The following is a 19924-nucleotide window of genomic DNA, read 5'->3' as shown; positions in this document are numbered from 1 at the left end:
GCCAACTAAATTACCAGGTACTTTCGTTTCTTGGTAATGATTCTAATGTTCATGAGAATATGATGCTGCCTAAATTGGATACATTTGTTTTGCTTACAAATGAAGGGCCTAGCTTGGAGAAGGATGAACATTGGAGCAAGAACAAGCATGGAGATGATGGCATGCGCAAGGGGAACAAGAACGGAGTTACAAGTGATGATTTCAGGACTTTGAAGCCACCATAATGGGTGCATGAAGCCTTGGACGAAATATACAAGATGCCACTTCATAAATTTCGTCCCGATGCTATTTTAGGTGTTGCGTCACCTTATTATTGGGCCAGGCCCATGTAATTTCGAAATACATAAGTATAGGCTATTTTTAGAGTCCGTATGTGTGGGGAAACAAGAGATAGGATTGATTTCGGACCCCTCCACCACCAAGGGCCACGAAATTCCCCCCTCTTCCTCCATATATACAGCCCTTAGGGCATCATTTAGACTTTGGGTTTTGTTTAGATTAAAAGTTCGCCATAGTTGCAACTTCGTGTACTTCGTTTGTGTTCAACGACCAGACAAAGGCATCACAAAACCCCACCTTGATCAATAAAGCTTTCATCTTATATTCGCAATATCCAGATTGCAATCTCAGTTTCTTGCTTGTTCTTCGTTTGCTCGCAGGAAACAGACCCTCGCGGTCAGGTTGATCGTGCTCCGGCGTGGTCAATAACCTCTCAGAGTTGGTTTAGCGATTGCTAAGGCGCGACGTCCTCGCACGTTCGTAGTCGGATCGTCAAAGTCGACTGCCACCAAAGCGATATCCATCATCTCATTGAAAGACGGGACACCTTTGCCTCTATCAAGTGGTATCAGATTTCCAGGTTGCTCGGTGAGATTTTACAGTTTTTCATAGTTTAGATCGAGTATGTTCTTCATACCTATAGTCCACGAAAAAGCCACAAAAAAAATTAGGGTTAGTTCATCATATCAGAACCAATCTGAGCCTTTGCATAATCTTTTTAGGGTTTTGCTTTGTTGAATTTGCGGTTGCATCGTCATGTCTAGTTGCTGGTCTTAGAGTCTAGTCTTTTAGAGTTTCGAGTTCTGGTCATAAGTTGTCACGCCGCCGCCGCACCATCATCATCACCCCTGCCATCTACCACCACCGCTTATCCGCCACCGCTTCGAATCCGTATCCATATACCACCACAGCTGTCATATACCACCACCACTGCCATCTACCACCATATATCCACCACCAATCCGAGTTCTTGTCATATTAGGTTTGTTTTCGAGATCCATCTAGATTCCGATTCGTGTTTCCTTGCCGGAGTAGGTTTCGAAAAAAAAAGAGTCCGGAAACCACGCTCCATTTAGGCCCAAAATTTTTCGAAAACGCATTTTTCAAAAAAAATTCTGGCTATCCTATTTTTAGGTGTTTCTGAGTGTTTTGAGACAGGTGCCATTATAGGCAGTTTTTTTTGACCCGTTTCCAGTTTTTGGGTCTGGGCAGTCGGAAAAAAAAATTTGGTCGAAAAAATTTCGTGTCCATCCTGTCAGTTTGAGCTAGGAAGAGTTTTGAGACACTCGCCATTATAGTGATTTTTCACAGAAAAAAAAAGCAGCGCAAAAAAAAGAGCGCAAAAAAAAGAGCGAAAAAATAATTCCAGAGTGTGCTTTTCCCTTGTTTACGTGCCGCGCCGTGATTTTGTTGGTGTTCTAGGCTCGCGTCTCTAGCACAGTCTAGCCTAGGACCAGCACAGTACCGTCGTTGAGCGTTTATTCAACTTTGCATCTCTGAATTGATTATTGCTGACCCTTTTTGCTACCATATTATAAGCCTTCCCAGCTCCACATGCATCTACGTCGTGCGTTTGACTCTCCCTGGTAATCGCTCTATCCAAGCTTTGAGAGTTTTTGACTACAACGGTTGCCGATCACCGCCTGCTGCTGGGTAAGAACTGGTAAGAATTTGAGATTTGCTTGACGGATTTGTGACACCCACCACCACCTCTTGTTAGTAGTCTGTAGGATCATATTCTTGTGTGTTTCTATTGCTGCTAACCATGCCAGGATCACAAGCCGACGAGACTGACTGGGAGAACATGACGAATAAGGATTTGCATGATAAATTTCAGCAAATGATGAGTGGACAGGTGCAAGACGTGCTAAACAGATTTGAAGAGGCCATGGAGAAGATAGATGGCATGGAGAAGACGTTCGAAACAAAGCTCGATAACAAGTTTAATGAATTGCTCGCGCGTCTTCCACCACCACCACCCGCTGCTCCTAACGCACCTCTCCAACAACAACAACAACGACTACCTCCACGTCGCGAAATAGACCTCCGCCGAGCGAGCCGTGTTCCTCTTGTGTTTGGCCAAACTGTTGGTGCTGCTGTTGATACTTCTGTGGCTCCTGCTGCTGATGCGGAGGAGGATGATTATGTGGGAGATTACGAGGATGAGGTTGCTCAAAATCAGAACTACGTGCAACCACCAGCACCACCACCAGCAGGTCGACCTCAGGTATATATTCGTAATGGTAGGCCTGCACCACCACCTCAGGTACGAGATGATGTCCATATTCCTAAACTGAAATTGAATATTCCACCATTTGAGGGTAGATATGTTCCTGATATATATCTTACTTGGGAGTTAGAAACTGAACAACGTTTTACATGTTTACAATATCCCGAGGAGAGACGGGTTGCTGCTGCTGTTTGTGCTTTCACTAGTTTTGCATGTGTCTGGTGGTCTGAAATTGTAGATTATATCCTATTCCAACTACTTGGGCTGCTTTGAAAACTGCTATGCGTACGCGTTGGGTTCCACCATATTATCAACGTGAATTGCTTCAAAAATTGCAGCGTTTAAGACAAGGAAAAAATTCTGTAGAAGAATATTATCAGGAATTACAAACTGATTATGTTGATTGTGATGTGGTACCTATGCAAGCATGTTCCTTATTACTTGGTAGACCATGGCAATTTGATAAAAATTCTGTACACCATGGTAGAAACAATCACTATACTCTTGTTCATAAGGATAAAAATATTACTTTGCTTCCTATGACTCCTGATTCCATTTTGAAAGATGATATTAATAGAGCTAATAAAGCAAAACAGGAGAAGAATAAGAGTGAAAATCAGATTGTGGCAAAAGAATTTGAGCAACAAATGAAGCCTAATAATAAACCATCTAGTGTTGCTTCTGAAATTAAACTGAAAAGTGCATGCTTATTTGCCACCAAATCTGATATTGATGAGCTAGATTTCAGCAAATCTGTTTGCTATGCTTTTGTGTGCAAAGAGGCATTATTTTCATTCAAGGACGTGCCTTCCTCTTTGCCTCCTGCTGTCACTAACATTTTGCAGGAGTTCGCTGACGTTTTTCCACAAGACGTGCCACCGGGATTACCTCCTATTCGAGGGATTGAGCATCAGATTGACTTAATTCCCGGTGCTTCATTGCCAAACCGTGCACCATACCGTACCAATCCAGAGGAGACGAAGGAGATTATGCGTCAAGTACAAGAGCTTCTCGACAAAGGTTATATACGTGAATCCCTTAGTCCTTGTGTTGTTCCTATTATTCTAGTGCCGAAAAAGGATGGTACATCACGTATGTGTGTTGATTGTAGAGGCATTAATAATATTACTATTCGTTATCGTCATCCTATTCCTAGGCTAGATGATATGCTTGATGAATTGAGTGGCTCTACAATATTCTCCAAAGTTGATTTGCGTAGTGGCTACCATGAAATTCGTATGAAATTGGGAGATGAATGGAAAACAGCATTTAAAACTAAGTTTGGATTATATGAGTGGTTAGTCATGCCTTTTGGGTTAACTAATGCACCTAGTACTTTCATGAGATTAATGAACGAAGTTTTACGTGCTTTCATTGGACGATTTGTGGTAGTTTACTTTGATGACATATTGATTTATAGCAGATCTTTGGAAGAACATTTGGAACATTTACGTGTTGTTTTTATTGCTCTACGTGATGCACGTTTGTTTGGTAATCTTGGGAAGTGCACCTTTTGCACCGACCGAGTATCTTTTCTTGGCTATGTTGTTACTCCACAGGGAATTGAAGTTGATAAAGCCAAGATTGAAGCTATTGAGAGTTGGCCGCAGCCCAAAACGGTCACACAAGTGAGGAGTTTTCTTGGCATCGCTGGATTCTATAGGCGTTTTGTGAGAGATTTCAGCACCATTGCTGCACCTCTCAATGAGCTTACAAAGAAAGATGTGCCTTTTCTTTGGGGTACCGCACAGGAAAAAGCCTTCACGGTATTGAAAGATAAGTTGACACATGCTCCTTTACTCCAACTTCCTGATTTTAATAAGACTTTTGAGCTTGAATGTGATGCTAGTGGAATTGGATTAGGAGGTGTGTTGTTACAAGATGGCAAACCTGTTGCATACTTTTCTGAAAAATTGAGTGGGCCTAGTCTGAATTATTTTACTTATGATAAAGAATTATATGCTCTTGTTCGGACTTTAGAAACATGGCAACATTATTTATGGCCCAAAGAATTTGTTATACATTCTGATCATAAATCTTTGAAACATATTAAAAGTCAAGCTAAACTGAATCGTAGACATGCTAAATGGGTTGAATTCATTGAGACTTTCCCTTATGTCATTAAACACAAGAAGGGAAAAGAAAATGTTATTGCTGATGCATTGTCTCGTCGCTATACTATGCTTTCACAACTTGACTTCAAAATATTGGGTTTGGAGACCATCAAAGATCAATATGTGCATGATGCTGATTTTAAAGATGTAATGCAGAATTGTAAAGAAGGAAGAATGTGGAACAAGTTTGTTGTTAACGATGGATTTGTGTTTCGTGCTAACAAGCTATGCATTCCAGCTAGCTCCGTTCGTCTTTTGTTGTTGCAGGAGGCGCATGGAGGAGGATTAATGGCACACTTTGGCGTGAAGAAGACGGAGGACGTACTTGCTACACATTTATTTTGGCCAAAGATGAGACGGGATGTTGAGCGTTTTATTGCTCGCTGCACTACATGTCAAAAAGCTAAGTCACGACTCAATCCTCATGGTTTATATATGCCTTTGCCTGTACCTAGTGTTCCTTGGGAGGATATATCTATGGACTTTGTTTTAGGTTTACCTCGAACAAAGAAGGGGAGGGATAGCATATTTGTTGTCGTGGATAGATTCTCGAAAATGGCACACTTTATACCATGTCATAAAAGCGATGATGCTGTTAATGTTGCTGATTTGTTCTTTCGTGAAATTATTCGCTTGCATGGTGTGCCAAATACTATTGTTTCAGATCGTGATACTAAATTTCTTAGCCACTTTTGGAGATGTTTATGGGCTAAGTTGGGGACAAAAGTGCTTTTTAGTACTACTTGTCACCCCCAAACTGATGGACAAACTGAAGTAGTCAATAGAACGTTGTCTACTATGCTTAGGGCTGTTTTGAAGAATAATAAGAAAATGTGGGAGGAATGCTTGCCTCATATTGAATTTGCTTATAATCGTTCATTGCATTCCACTACTAAGATGTGCCCTTTTGAAGTTGTGTATGGTTTCCTACCTCGTGCACCTATTGATTTGTTGCCTCTTCCATCTTCGGAGAAGGTTAATTTTGATGCTAAACAACGTGCTGAATTGATTTTAAAAATGCATGAGTTAACTAAGGAAAACATTGAGCGTATGAATGCTAAATATAAACTTGCTGGAGATAAGGGTAGAAAACATGTTGTGTTTGCACCTGGAGATCTTGTTTGGTTACATTTGCGTAAGGATAGATTTCCTGATTTGCGCAAATCAAAGTTAATGCCACGTGCTGATGGTCCCTTTAAGGTGTTAGAGAAAATAAATGATAATGCATATAAACTTGAGCTGCCTGCAGATTTTGGGGTTAGTCCCACTTTTAACATTGCAGATTTGAAGCCTTATTTGGGTGATGATAGAGGCAAAGGTGTCCCGTCTTTCGATGAGATGGTGGATTTCGCTTTGGTGGAAGTCGACTTTGACGATCCGACTACGAACGTGCAAGGACGTCGCGCCTTAGCAATCGCTAAACCAACTCCGAGAGGTTATTGACCACGCCGGAGCACGATCAACCTGACCACGAGGGTCTGTTTCCTGCGAGCAAACGAAGAACAAGCAAGAAACTAAGATTGCAATCTGGATATTGCGAATATAAGATGAAAGCTTTATTGATCAAGGTGGGGTTCTGTGACGCCTTTGTCTGGTCGTTGAACACAAACGAAGTACGCGAAGTTGCAGCTATGGCGAACTTTTAATCTAAACAAAACCCAAGGTCTAAACGATGCCCTAAGGGCTGTATATATGGAGGAAGAGGGGGTGGATTTCGTGGCCCTTTGTGGAGGGGTCCGAAATCAACCCTATCTCTTGTTTCCCCACACATACGGACTCTAAAAATAGCCTATACTTATGTATTTCGAAATTACATGGGCCTGGCCCAATAATAAGGTGACGCAGCACCTAAAATAGCCTCGGGACGAAATTTATGAAGTGGCATCTTGTATATTTCGTCCAAGGCTTCATGCACACATTATGGTGGCTTCAAAGTCCTGAAATCATCACTTGTAACTCCGTTCTTGTTCCCCTTGCGCATGCCATCATCTCCATGCTTGTTCTTGCTCCAATGTTCATCCTTCTCCAAGCTAGGCCCTTCATTTGTAAGCAAAACAAATGTATCCAATTTAGGCAGCATCATATTCTCATGAACATTAGAATCATTACCAAGAAATGAAAGTACCTGATAATTTAGTTGGCGTGCACGAGCTCTAGTAATTGGTCCAGTATGTATAGCAGCAGGGGCTGTGGGTGTAACAATTGTATTGATGTCCTCATCATCCACCCCTTCTTGAAATGAAGTCGTCCTCGACGGAAGTTCATCTTCCTCACCCACAACATGTTTTCTACCCTTATCTCCAGCAAGTTTATATTTAGCATTCATACGCTCAATGTTTTCCTTAGTTAACTCATGCATTTTTAAAATCAATTCAGCACGTTGTTTAGCATCAAAATTAACCTTCTCCGAAGATGGAAGAGGCAACAAATCAATAGGTGCACGAGGTAGGAAACCATACACAACTTCAAAAGGGCACATCTTAGTAGTAGAATGCAATGAACGATTATAAGCAAATTCAATATGAGGCAAGCATTCCTCCCACATTTTCTTATTATTCTTCAAAACAGCCCTAAGCATAGTAGACAACGTTCTATTGACTACTTCAGTTTGTCCATCAGTTTGGGGGTGACAAGTAGTACTAAAAAGCAGTTTAGTCCCCAACTTAGCCCATAAACATCTCCAAAAGTGGCTAAGAAATTTAGTATCACGATCTGAAACAATAGTATTTGGCACACCATGCAAGCGAATAATTTCACGAAAGAACAAATCAGCAACATTAACAGCATCATCGCTTTTATGACATGGTATAAAGTGTGCCATTTTCGAGAATCTATCCACGACAACAAATATGCTATCTGATGAGGACATCAATACAATTGTTACACCCACAGCCCCTGCTGCTATACATACTGGACCAATTACTAGAGCTCGTGCACGCCAACTAAATTACCAGGTACTTTCGTTTCTTGGTAATGATTCTAATGTTCATGAGAATATGATGCTGCCTAAATTGGATACATTTGTTTTGCTTACAAATGAAGGGCCTAGCTTGGAGAAGGATGAACATTGGAGCAAGAACAAGCATGGAGATGATGGCATGCGCAAGGGGAACAAGAACGGAGTTACAAGTGATGATTTCAGGACTTTGAAGCCACCATAATGGGTGCATGAAGCCTTGGACGAAATATACAAGATGCCACTTCATAAATTTCGTCCCGAGGCTATTTTGGGTGCTGCGTCACCTTATTATTGGGCCAGGCCCATGTAATTTCGAAATACATAAGTATAGGCTATTTTTAGAGTCCGTATGTGTGGGGAAACAAGAGATAGGGTTGATTTCGGACCCCTCCACCAAGGGCCACGAAATTCCCCCCTCTTCCTCCATATATACAGCCCTTAGGGCATCGTTTAGACTTTGGGTTTTGTTTAGATTAAAAGTTCGCCATAGCTGCAACTTCGCGTACTTCGTTTGTGTTCAACGACCAGACAAAGGCGTCACAGAACCCCACCTTGATCAATAAAGCTTTCATCTTATATTCGCAATATCCAGATTGCAATCTCAGTTTCTTGCTTGTTCTTCGTTTGCTCGCAGGAAACAGACCCTCGTGGTCAGGTTGATCGTGCTCCGGCGTGGTCAATAACCTCTCGGAGTTGGTTTAGCGATTGCTAACGCGCGACGTCCTCGCATGTTCGTAGTTGGATCGTCAAAGTCGACTGCCACCAAAGTGATATCCATCATCTCATCGAAAGACGGGACACCTTTGCCTCTATCACAAACCAAACTGATAATTCGAAGAGACTTGTAAAGATAACTTAATCACACATAAAAGAATTCAGAGGAGATTCAAATATTTCTCATAGATAAACTTGATCATAAACCCACAATTCACCGGATCTCGACAAACACACCGCAAAAAGAGTTACATCGAATAGATCTCCAAGAAGATCGAGGAGAACATTGTATTGAGAATCAAAGAGAGAGAGGAAGCCATCTAGCTAATAACTATGAACCTGAAGGTCTGTGGTAAAACTACCCACAACTCATCGGAGAGGCCTTGGAGATGATGTAGAGGCCCTCTGTGGTCGATTCCCCCTCCAGCTGGAGTCTTCTGCCCCTTTTGCCCGCGAGGCTCTCATCTCCTCTAGAGTCGCCATCAAATCACATGATCCCCTTCAAAACCCCTGGGGCAAACTACTTCTATCAAGAGCAGCAGGTTGGGCGTCGCTGGTCGTCAAGATTAGGAAGCGCCCGCTGGTGCTCAAGCGGTTGCGAGGCAAAACTCTTTGCGGCGGCGCACCAGAGGATAGGAAAACCCTAGGCGTAACCCTAGGGGAAAAAGTCTCCACTTAGCTAGGAGTTATGTTGACTTGGCTGAACATTAAGGTGTTTCGAGATGAAAAAAAATACCTCTCGTAACATTACAGAACATCACGTCCGACTTCCAGTCTTTGGATCAATAGATTTAGGGAGGCCTCTTTAAAGGTAACCGCCATATCATGGCACGACTACCTCTTCTCACACCTTGGTGTACCTCCGGTAATTCTGCCAAACTAGTTTTGGCCCCTCTGAGTAATTGATTCAAGTGGGGAAGCTCTCCCATGATTATTGTTCAAACAAAACTCAAACAAGGAACACATGTATAAGCTTGCAAATATGGTCATGAGATGGTTGGTGCGAATATGGTCATTGTTATAGTTTGCCAATCGTAGATTTGACCGCTTTGGGGTTTCCTTTTGTTTTTTCCTCGCATACGTATAACTTTGGTTATGTATGACTTCGCTATTTGTTGGTGTGTTTTTGTGCGTGTGTGTGTTGATGTTGATTGTGTGCATCCTAACTATGCAGAGGACAACTATGCAGAGGCGGGGTGTGTGTGCTTATTATGTGTATTCCTCTTGATACTTTATTTTAAGCAAATAAAATCCACCCTTTTTCAAAAAAAATGTATAAGCTTGCAAAGCAAAGCTGTTGCGGTAGAAGTATGGCAAACATAAGAGTGTTTCCAACCAAAATCCCTACTCCCCATTTATCCGGGCGGACAGACCGCACATGGTTCGTACCAACAACCTACACAACTGGACCCCTTAGTTCGAGCCCAAATGGTCGGGCTTTTCCAACATACTTCAGACCCAACTAATATGTGGGACGGATTTGGGGCAATCCGAACGCGTCTATCATGTCGGACCGACCCGACCGCTCAAAAAAACTCACCCCTTCCACATGCCAGACCAAACCCTACCCTCGCCTTGACCGCACTCCTCTCTGTTCTCTTCCTCCCCTTCGCTTCAGTTTGGTCCCCTCCCTGCCACCCTGCGCCACTATGTCCAGCTAGGAGAACGGATCCGAATCCGAGCCCGATCCCACTGATTGGGACTCACTCGGGGCGGATTCGAACTCCACGACCTCTAGTGAGGAGCTCACCCCCTATAGGTTGTGGATGGACAAGGGTAGATCTTCGACCTCCCGGGGTGGCGGGGTGAGTGCAGCCGCGTTTTGTTGAGGTATGTGCCATCCCTGGTGGCCTAGCGAGGCTCTTTGCATCTCTGGGCCACCACCGCTGATCTGCACTCCCAGACGATGTTGGGTGCTAGTGCCATGTCTTCCCAACCCGTGGCAGCTTCTGGAGTTCGAGGCGTGGGCAGCTTGTCACGCCAGGCAAGCGGCCTGGACCTTTCGCTCTGGTCGTCCCCTTGCCCTTTGACTCCGACATGGACCGTTTACTCCACGTCGTCCTTCGCAAGAATGCGAACGCATTGCGACAGGGCATCGAGGTGTCCGAGCGGGTTGCGGCTGAGCTTCGACGCGGCCCCAAAACGACGACCTATACGCAGTCTTCGCGATGTATTACTTGCAAGATGAAGAGGTGATAAACAACGAGAGAAAAAAGCGAACCAATCTGTGGTTGAATGGTTAGGAGGACAGTGGTATCCCTGGTCCATCAAGATTCAAGTCTTTGACTTGACATTGGTGCTTGCATTAGGGCATCTCCAAGGCAGACCCTTAAATTGCCCGCATACATTCGGACCACAGAAACCATCCAACGCGGGCTTGTATCGGTCTGCCGAACTGTTCAGACGTGTTTTCTCCCGTAAATTCGAGACAAAGTGGGGGGAGGGGGTTGCTAGAGTTCGGACAGCAACCACGTAGGACTCCGACACCCCCGACCCACCCAATCCCCCTCTCGGTCCCATTTCCTTCCACTCCGCCCTTTCTCCCCCTTATTTTGCATCTGCACCCTCCACCTCCGTCACCGATATTGTACCTCTCTGGCTGCCACAGAGGTATTGCTGGACGTCCGCAACCAGCACAGACATGCCCGCTCGCCTTTTTGACAACGTTGTCCACCCTGGAGCCGTTTGTACCCAGGAATACTCTGCCCCCCTGTCGACAACCTCCATAGCGGACACCACGCCCGACAGGTGTTCGGTCAAATGCCTTTGAGCTTATTTTTTATCGCTATATCTTTTTTTTGAGTATGAAGGATGCGAGCTACTCGATCATGGAGGATGAGTCGTTGTGCGATGCGTGGTTGGACGTATCCGCGGATTTCGTAGGCAGGAGCAGAGGGGGACCTTCTGGCAGCAAGTGCATGAATCATTTCACGCATGAAAGCACATTGCGCATCATTCAAGAACACAACGTGAGGTCGTTATCGTATCGATAATTACACTATCCAGACCAGACCAGCATCACCAAGTTTTGTGACGTTGTTCGTTAGCTGGAGGCAAGGTGGCCATGCTCGCGGCAGAGGACAAGATCGTAAGTTTTGCTTCCTCTTACTCAACTTGTTAATCGATTCATTCATTCAATGTTGGTCTACACATTATGTAGCTCGTGTTGTCGTGGTGTACCACAGGTCAGAGGGACGGCCATTACGTACACACATTGTTGGATGAAGCTGAAAGGGGAGTATGTGTGGAATAACATGATCCGTTGATAAAAAACTTGTTGGGCATCCGGTTAATCTAGTCGAATTTCAGATATTGTTATACTAGACTTAATTTGCATGCTATTTATGGATGATTTGTGCTATTTTCTATTCGAATTTTGATGAATATCGGTCGATTTGCATAAATTTCGTGGGGTTAGTTGAAATGTGATTTGAAATGTATACAGTCAGGGTTGATGAATGAATGCGGGAGGAAATTTACGGATCGCTGATGAAGATACCATAATTCCTGGATTTTTTTAATGCTTCCGGCGATGTTGTTCAATGAAAGGAGGCATTTCCATCGGACTGCGACTGCGAGGGCTTGTGATACTAGGACGTGAGTGTGTTAAAGGAAAGGCGAGTGATCTGCGCCGGCGCACCGGCCCAATGGTTGGGCCGGTCCAGCCCCAGCCGTCAGATCTGGTCCCCCTGCACCGTCAGATTCGTTCCTTTCCTCACCTCCTTCTTCAACCCCCCCGCACGGGAAAAGGACGGGCCCCCTCATGCTCGTTGACGCCCCAGCACGAGCCGACCGCCTCGCCTCGCCTCCTCACCGCCAGTCGCCCCCCCGCCGTCGGTCGCCTACGGTCGCCGCCCTCGCCGCTGGTCGCCCGTCCTCACCTATATCGCTTCGTGTGTTCCTGAAACCTCCATGGATGCAGCAGCGTGCGGCCATGGTTACGGCCGGTCGAGGTTGCAACCCGCCACGAGCCCGTAGCAGCTCGCCGGCCACTAGGTTGCAGCATCCGCCCCTGCCCCCCCCTTCCCCCCGTGCTGGATCTCGCCGCCGGAATTCACAGAAACCCACCACCGGCATCTGGCCGTCGTGAGAAAAAAAATGGATGTAGCAAAAACTGTGGACGGTAGTAGCAAAAAACCACATGGTTGAAGCAAAAATGTCAAACCATATCTAGTTGAAGCTTTTTCTAAAGCCGGATGTAGCTTTTCTGTTTGCTGGATGTAGCATTTTCCAGTACTGGTTGCAGCTCTGGTGCATGTCCATCAAAAACTTATTCTTCAGTATTGGTTGTAGCAAAATCACCTCGCCGGTTCCAGCAAAAATGAACATCGTGGTTCCAACATTTTCCGTTGCCGGTTCCAACATCTAGCGAGAGCGGGTTGCAGCATCTGTGGGCGCGTGGTCACCGCAGTCACCACCTCGTAGTAGCAAAAAATCATGCCGGTTCCAGCATCTAGCTAGAGCGGTTGCAGCATCTGCAAGTGTGGTCACCGCGGTCGCCGTCCATAGTAGCAAAAAATTATGCCCGTTGCAGCACTTTGGCTCACCGGTCGTAGCATATTTGGACGCCGGTTGTAGCACCGCTTGCTTGTCAGATGCATCCCGGTGCTTGGCCTCATCACGCGCGGCCATGGCGAAGGGAGCGGGCATGGTGACGGGCGCATCCATGGCGACTTCCAACTCCGGCTCGCCGGGCGCGGAAGGAACCTGCAGCCGAGGGGGGAGGGTGGCCAGCGGGAAAGAAGGGGCGGCGGGATCTGAAGGAGGAAGAAGGGGATCGGAAGAAGCGCGAGGCGTGCGATGCGCTTCGATCGAGTGGCCCGCACGGGACCGGCGGAACGGTTCGGCCGGCGCACCGTTTCTAAACACTTCCCTAAAGGAAAAGGAGACAAAAAAATCGAACTCTAGTGTGACATTGGATTGGTTTCCGACTCGATCTCAGGGACAGTCGGTCGTTTCAGAATTTCAAACTCTCGCCATGTCTTGTTCTCCGCCGCCCCCGCTCGCGCTCTCGATCCTCCTCTCCCCCCTCCGCGCCTGCGGCTCCGCCTCGCACGCGCTGCAGTGCCACGCCCTCCTCCTCACCTCCGGCCACCTCGCCGCCTCCCCGCTCCGCCTCTCCAACCTCCTCCTCCTCGCCCTCGCGTCCGCCAACGCCGCGGCCCACGCCGACGCCGTCTTCGCCCGCCTCCCGGGGGCCGCCTCCGGCCACGCCTTCCCCTGGAACACCCTCATCCGCCTCCACGCCCCCTCGAGCCCCCGCAGGGCCCTCGCCTACTTCGCGCGCATGCGCCGTGGCGCGGTGGACCCCGACGCCTACACCTTCCCCGCCGTGCTCAAGGCGTGCGGCTGCGCGGTCGGGCTGCTGGTGCACGCCGAGGCCGTGAGGAGGGGTCTGGATCGCGACCTGTTCACGAGGAACGCGCTGATCAGCTTCTACTGCAGGGCCGGCGACTGCCGCTCCGGGCGGAGGGTGTTCGATGACGGCGTGCTGGACCTCGTTTCGTGGAACTCTATGGTGGCGGGGTACGTTGGGTGCGGCGAGGTGGAGCTGGCGCAGGAACTGTTCGACGAAATGCCGCGTAGGGACGCGTTCTCCTGGGCCGCCATGATTGATGCCTACGGGAAGCGGTCTGGAGGTGTGGACCGTGCGCGCGAGCTGTTTGATCAAATGCCTGACAGGGATCTGGTGTGCTGGAATTCGATGATCGATGGATATGCTAGGCAGGGGAGGATGGACGAGGCGAGGGTGCTATTTGATGAGATTCCTGAGAGGAATGTGATCTCGTGGAGCATTGTTGTAGACGGGTATGTCAGGTGTGGCGAGCCTTCTGAGGCTTTGGAACTTTTCCAAAGGATGCTGAGGTGCGGTATCAGACCTGATAGGGTCGCTGCAGTTGGGGCTGTCACGGCATGCGCACAGCTGGGAGCTCTGGAGCAAGGCAGGTGGCTGCACTCTTACTTGGAGAAGAAGAAGATTTTGTTCGATGTTGTGGTGAAGACAGCTCTGATAGATATGTACATGAAATGTGGGCGCTTGGATCTCGCCATGCTGATATTTGAAAGCATGCCTGACAAGACCGTGGTTACTTGGAATGTGATGATTGTTGGACTTGGAACTCATAGTTGCGGACTTGATGCTGTCAAGCTTTTCTGCCAAATGGAGTCTGAAGGAGCACCAATGGATGATCTTAGTGTGCTTGCCGTGCTGACTGCATGCACACATGCTGGGTTGATCTCAGAGGGTTTACAGATATTTCATAGAATGAAGACGGATTTTGGGATAGATCCAAAGGTTGAACATTATGGTGCATTGGTTGATCTCCTTGGCCGGGCTGGACATTTGGATCAGGCTAGGCATGCCATAGAGACAATGCCCATGGAGCCAACTCCAGAATTGTGGGGATCTCTGCTTGCTGCCTGCCGAAGTCATAGGTGCGTCGAGCTGGCTGAGCTGTCGGTTGAGCGCCTAGCAAGTCTTGGAGCAGACGACTCGGGAGTCTATGTTCTTCTGTCCAATATCTATGCTGATGAAGGAATGTGGGATGGTGTCTCGAGGATTAGGAGATTGATGAGTGCGGAAGGGATGAAGAAGGACATTGGAAGGAGTGTGATTGAGGCGGATGGACAAATACACGAGTTTGTGAATGGAGGCAGTTCACATCCTGATAAGGATGAAATTTACATGATGCTGTGGAATTTATCTAACATGGTAGCATCTGCTTGATTTCTCTGTTGCACCGAAATTGTGTTGAATCCCTTGGTGTGATGCCTGTTAGTTGATTGAACATTCTCGGCATGAAATGCTACAATGCTGGATGGAGCTCTTGAAAACTCAGTGTCCCAGGGTTTCTTTATGAAGCTGCTTGTCATGACAAACATTTGCAAATGTGAGTTTCAGATAAAACAAAACATAATTGCCACTATTGCCCTTTTTAGTGTCCAAATCCAAGTTAGTCCTTCTGAACATTTCCGCACTTCATTGGTTTCAGGAAAACAAAGTGTTTGGTTGGAGCTGTGTCTTATTTCCCAGAGGACTTTGGAGATATCAACATGATCAAAAATTGCACCTGGTAGTTAATTACACTGTTGGAAGAGCTACCTCCCAAGTTCTATTGATATAGCAGCCAAATGGGTGCTTAGTTACTTGCACACTGGTCCATGCCTTGTATTCATTTTACTGGACTTAGTTGCAGACTGACTAAAAGGTACCAAAACGCAGAGATCTTGAGATCCATGGGGTGGTGGTCCATTTTGCTTTCATCGACTTGCTTGCACGGAGGTAATTAATTTCAACCTTCGTAGTTCACTATGTGAAACATATTTGTTGAATGGACAAACTCTATTTGAGCTTGATGTTTTTATCCCTTCTTTCAGCCAGTTTGAATGGGTAAGGAACAGTTTGGGGCTACCAGTTGATGATCATGAAGTTTTGATAACGATTTCAGGCTTAACCACAAGTTTGATCTTAATAAAAAGACATCGAACCTCTCTTGAGTTGGTCTTTAATATCCTCAGAATGAAGAAAAGTGAAACTCAGGTTGAAGGCTGGCGTCATCGAGATAGTATGCAGCAAGTCCAATTGTCAATGTCGCTAGCTATTTCTGTCTACTTTCTACACTATTATTTTATGTTTGAATGAAAATAGATGGAAATTAATCATGTGAAATATAGTAGGAATGACCATCTAAGCATAGAAGTGCAAAGAACAACCATGTTCTCTTTACGTGAATTATTTGGCTTCATGTCAAATTCATTGTTTTCCACATTACAAAGCTGTTCTGAATATCCAGTTTCCTGACCAGAGATTCTCTTGGATGCCCATAGGCAAATTTCATAACCTTAGTGATGTCAAAATTGGCTGGCCATTTTTTTGAATGCTGCCGATCTAGAAGCATGCTTTAGCATAAATTAGAATATAAATATATAATAGCATTAACTATTATGAGCACTATAGAGATACGAAAGAGCTGCAACCTTCAGGCCTTGATTCGAAGGAGCTGCAACCCATGTGTCATCCTATGTTGGGTCGAAGGCATGCATCTCATGTTATACAAAACAAAACAGCTCGAGATGGATCCTACTGCTTACTTCCATGTGAATATTTTTGCAGGACCACTTCATAGGAGACCTCTTCTTGTTTTCTTAAGAAAAATGCTGACCTGCTTCTACCGCTAGAGTAGCACTAGGGCCACTGTGCGGCAGCTTTTTATTCCTCTCGCCATACGAACCCTCTTCTGTAATGTCACTCTCAGGATACAACTGGATTGATCTTCTTTTTTCTCATTGTCTTTTTAGGAGATCTACATGCTGGTCCTGAAGCCATTTGAAGCTACAGTAGGAGCAAATGGTAAAGCTGCTACCCTCAGCTCTTCACATGTAATCGGCCCATGGTCAGCATAGTGCGATTTACTTGCTTTGAGCATTTTCCTACATGCTGTTTTTTCTTGGTTTGGAAATTATTAAGTTCAAACGTAACTGCCGATGTAATGTGCGGGCCAGCATTTACACTGGCCGCCTCTGTCTTTAGGCATGATTCTCACTGAATTCCTTTGGTGAATAGGAAATTGTTTTCAAACAGGCATAATTAAGGCTTTAAGCACAATACCTGTCAATTCTGAAGACTTCCAATAGTTGTGCTGTATGTTAACTTTCTAAAATTCATGTCTTAATCTCTTTCTATTGGGTGAAACACTAGAGATTTTTGTGAGCTCTACTTGTCTACTGGTCAAATGTACTTACTAAAGTAAAACATAAAAACAAGACCAACAAAAACTAGACCATGTGCTAATTTATTAAGAGGAAACAACCAGGTACAAACCTGCGGAGCCTGTGGTTTGAACGTGGGTGGCGGGCTACTAAAGTAAACATGGTTCTGCAGGTAACTATGTCACCCTGTTAGTGATCCACACCAGCCCTGTATGTAACTGGGTCATCACACACATGCAGAACCTGAATATAGGATGAACAGTGCTTTGTGTAGAACCGTAGTAATCTATTTGAGCAGGAAAAAAAAAGGTTTAAAGAGAGCAATACTTGCCAACGGACAGTAGTGCTTGAACCTGCACCTGCCAGTGTCGTTCAAATATACATGAGTTACTCCAGAGTGTCCCGTTGTATATAAGCATCCTTACCCCTCCAGTAAAGAGCTATTGGTAATAAATATTTCCTATTGGGACAAATCTTCAACTGTTCTTTTGTTGAATGCATACAAGGCACCCTGCGGCCTCTCTGCTTGCAAAATAAATGCTCTGTTTGGTACTGGATTGTTTATTACCTATGCTATAGCTTTTGCGTAAAAATGTGGTACATACATGAAACTAGACCTGGTTGGTTAAATTCAACAGATGAAGCCTGCTCTGCTGAGGAAATGCAGTCTGCACAGAAGTCACCATCTTCTTTCTTCTCTGATTTGTCAATATGAATCTACTGCTCCCTTGTACAGTACAGGTGGTGACGTTGTTACATGGAAAGAGGGATGGCACAAAATCCCACGAGAGCTGAAGATGCCCAGGGTAGAGACTAGAGAAGATACTGTCAACTTCTGGTGGAACATACGAACGTTTACAGCATTTATACACTGCACAGTTGGAGACCAACAGTCCAGAAGATCAAGTCTGAAGTTCTAAGCCTATTCAAGCAGAAGAACACATCGGGGTCTGCTTATAGATTTGATTTCTAGTTGCAATATACTCCCTCCGTCTTGAAATAAGTGTCGCTGATTTAGTACAAAGCTGTACTAACTTTGTACTAAACCAGCAACACTTATTTTGGGACGGAGGGAGCATTAACGAAGAAACTGGTTATCTGCACAGCCAAGCTGGTTTTCCGATATCAAAATTTCAGACCATTCACTCTCAAAATTACTAGTTCACAAGCTGAACTAGACATCTTACAGTACAAAATGCCCCTCCAGTCTGCTACTAGTTAACCTCTAGTAAAAAAGAAAAAGGAAAAAAAGAAGAAGCCTTTTTAACAGAGAAAGAGAATAGAAGGAAAAGAAGGGGAGACTGAAGGAAAACTACTACTCTCCACTAGACATATCATATCATAGAAGCTCCTACTAACCATCAATGATCACCTGTGGCAGACACACTTGTAATGATAGGCACTATTCATGGGGTCATTTGCATCCACCGGAACTTGCTCAGCAGTACACTTGGATCGACACCCCCTGCATTCGTTGTACGTGCATATGGGAGCAATTGAACCAATCAGCATTCTCCTTGCATACTTGGGCGGTTTCTCCTTGTTTAGACCCTGCTGTGAAGCATGTGAACATCATGTTAGTTATTGTTGCTTTCAGATGGCCATGTCATGGGCCCCATTTTCCGAATTAACTTGCATATCCCGCACCCATGCTGTTTTGCTCTTGTTCTTAGAGCTTCTCGTACTAACTGTAGGAGCAAGGAAGGAGGCAAGTGGCTACTGTTTCCTCTTTCTATCAGTCTGCTTACCAAAAACTCCATAGACAGGTATGTAGTATTTCAAGCAAGTTGAAGTTTACAGAATCTTTATTCAGGCATTATTTATCATGTGCTGAAAACACTAGAAAATATAGTACCTATAAGAACGGCACTTAGTACTGACTAGATGGCATATGTACCTTGATGTTCTCTTGCAAGTCCGTATGTTCTTCAGGTAATCCCTGGTGAGCATATTGTTCTCCATAGTCTGCACCTGGACAGTAGATTGAAGTGAAACTAGTGAATACATAGTGAACATATGCACACTAAAGAAAGAAAAAGAAAACAAGCCAATCTCATGCAAGAACAGAGAAAGAGCACTCAGTATTTGTAGTGCAGAGGTGAAACCTGAGATGCTGCCATGGTGGCCTTGGTTGCAGAGAGCATGGCCGATGAGCAAGCAAGAGAGGAGGAAGAAGAGGAGCAGGGAGCTGGAGGTAGTTGTGGGGCTGCCACTGGCCATAACCCCCCTTCTCCAAAATGAGAAGATGGATAGGGAACGGGAGGATGGTAGTATGCTTGGAATTAGAGAAACAGCTTAAGGGAGCAAATGCTAGAGGCTATATAGATGGCAGACGGGTGCAATACTGCAAGAGCTCTTGTGCGTATGTGTGTGTTGCCTTGTGGCTCTGCTGTTGCCTAGCATATGTATGCATATCCCTGTGCCATACCATGCAGACGATGGTGTAGACTGTAGAGAGGGGCGCAGTGGGGACTGAGGTGACCACCAACAGGTGGCTAAGCTCTCTCTCGTATGCACGCACACACGGGATAACAGAGGCCTCTGAAACTTAGCAACGGGGGACCGTCCTTGCATTGTTTTTGCACCGCACCACCTTTGTCCCTTCTTGCCGCACATGTGCCTTCTCTGCACCCATCTTATTTTCTTTATTTATCTCAGTTTTGAACTTAAGGAGTCCAATAATATGCTTCATTAGCCGCTTTGCTCACCTCTTTTTGTTCCTTCTGCTCTACAGAGCCAGAGGTTATGGAGGGAAGGGGAGATGGGTCAATTATTTGCGCCAATCATATGCAACATCGAAACGGCGGACACAGTGCGCAAAATCTATGTGGGAATAGTAGTAAACCTAATAATCAGCGAAAGAACATGCTTCAAGGAAAACCCTGAGGGAGAAGAGGAAACCTATGTTCAGTTAAAGGA

At 45.5% G+C, this 19924-nt stretch overlaps 2 protein-coding genes across 4 annotated transcripts; one reads left to right on the top strand and one right to left on the bottom strand.

The window, feature by feature from the left end:
* The first annotated feature begins 13296 nt into the window (after positions 1-13296).
* On the top strand, positions 13297-18759 carry LOC119278076 (pentatricopeptide repeat-containing protein At3g29230-like). 2 transcript variants are annotated; one of them, XM_037559432.1, is made up of 6 exons: positions 13480-15186; positions 15289-15578; positions 15674-15861; positions 16595-16646; positions 17742-17953; positions 18700-18759. In XM_037559432.1, exon 1 carries the CDS (start codon positions 13584-13586, stop codon positions 15021-15023), a length of 1440 nt encoding a protein of 479 aa, XP_037415329.1. In that variant the 5' UTR covers positions 13480-13583; the 3' UTR covers positions 15024-15186; positions 15289-15578; positions 15674-15861; positions 16595-16646; positions 17742-17953; positions 18700-18759. The 2 variants fall into 2 exon arrangements, with proteins under 2 accessions (XP_037415330.1, XP_037415329.1); XM_037559433.1 differs by having other exon boundaries at positions 13297-15186; positions 15674-16646.
* Positions 18023-19459, bottom strand: LOC119278077 (EPIDERMAL PATTERNING FACTOR-like protein 9). Of its 2 annotated transcripts, none has more exons than XM_037559435.1 (3): positions 19111-19459; positions 18903-18976; positions 18023-18556 (listed from the first exon to the last, which is right to left on the bottom strand). In XM_037559435.1, the coding sequence occupies exons 1-3, from the start codon at positions 19223-19225 to the stop codon at positions 18374-18376; spliced, it is 372 nt and encodes a 123-aa protein (XP_037415332.1). In that variant the 5' UTR covers positions 19226-19459; the 3' UTR covers positions 18023-18373. The 2 variants fall into 2 exon arrangements, with proteins under 2 accessions (XP_037415332.1, XP_037415331.1); XM_037559434.1 differs by having other exon boundaries at positions 18025-18559; positions 19111-19449.
* Between the last annotated feature and the right edge of the window lie 465 nt (positions 19460-19924).

This window comes from Triticum dicoccoides, chromosome 3B (genome assembly GCF_002162155.2).
Source record: "Triticum dicoccoides isolate Atlit2015 ecotype Zavitan chromosome 3B, WEW_v2.0, whole genome shotgun sequence".
Lineage (NCBI taxonomy): Eukaryota > Viridiplantae > Streptophyta > Magnoliopsida > Poales > Poaceae > Triticum > Triticum dicoccoides.
Note: the sequence above shows the minus strand (reverse complement) of the source record. Positions and strands in the feature narration are given on the sequence as shown.

Coding starts and splice junctions, on each gene's coding strand:
- LOC119278077 (XM_037559434.1), bottom strand. CDS start 19,225: ATGGCCAGTGGCAGCCCCACAACTACCTCCAGCTCCCTGCTCCTCTTC. Junction 18,977..19,110: donor CCACCATGGCAGCATCTCAG/GTTTCACCTCTG, acceptor TCTACTGTCCAG/GTGCAGACTATGGAGAACAA. Junction 18,560..18,902: donor ACTTGCAAGAGAACATCAAG/GTACATATGCCA, acceptor CATGCTTCACAG/CAGGGTCTAAACAAGGAGAA.
- LOC119278076 (XM_037559433.1), top strand. CDS start 13,584: ATGCGCCGTGGCGCGGTGGACCCCGACGCCTACACCTTCCCCGCCGTG.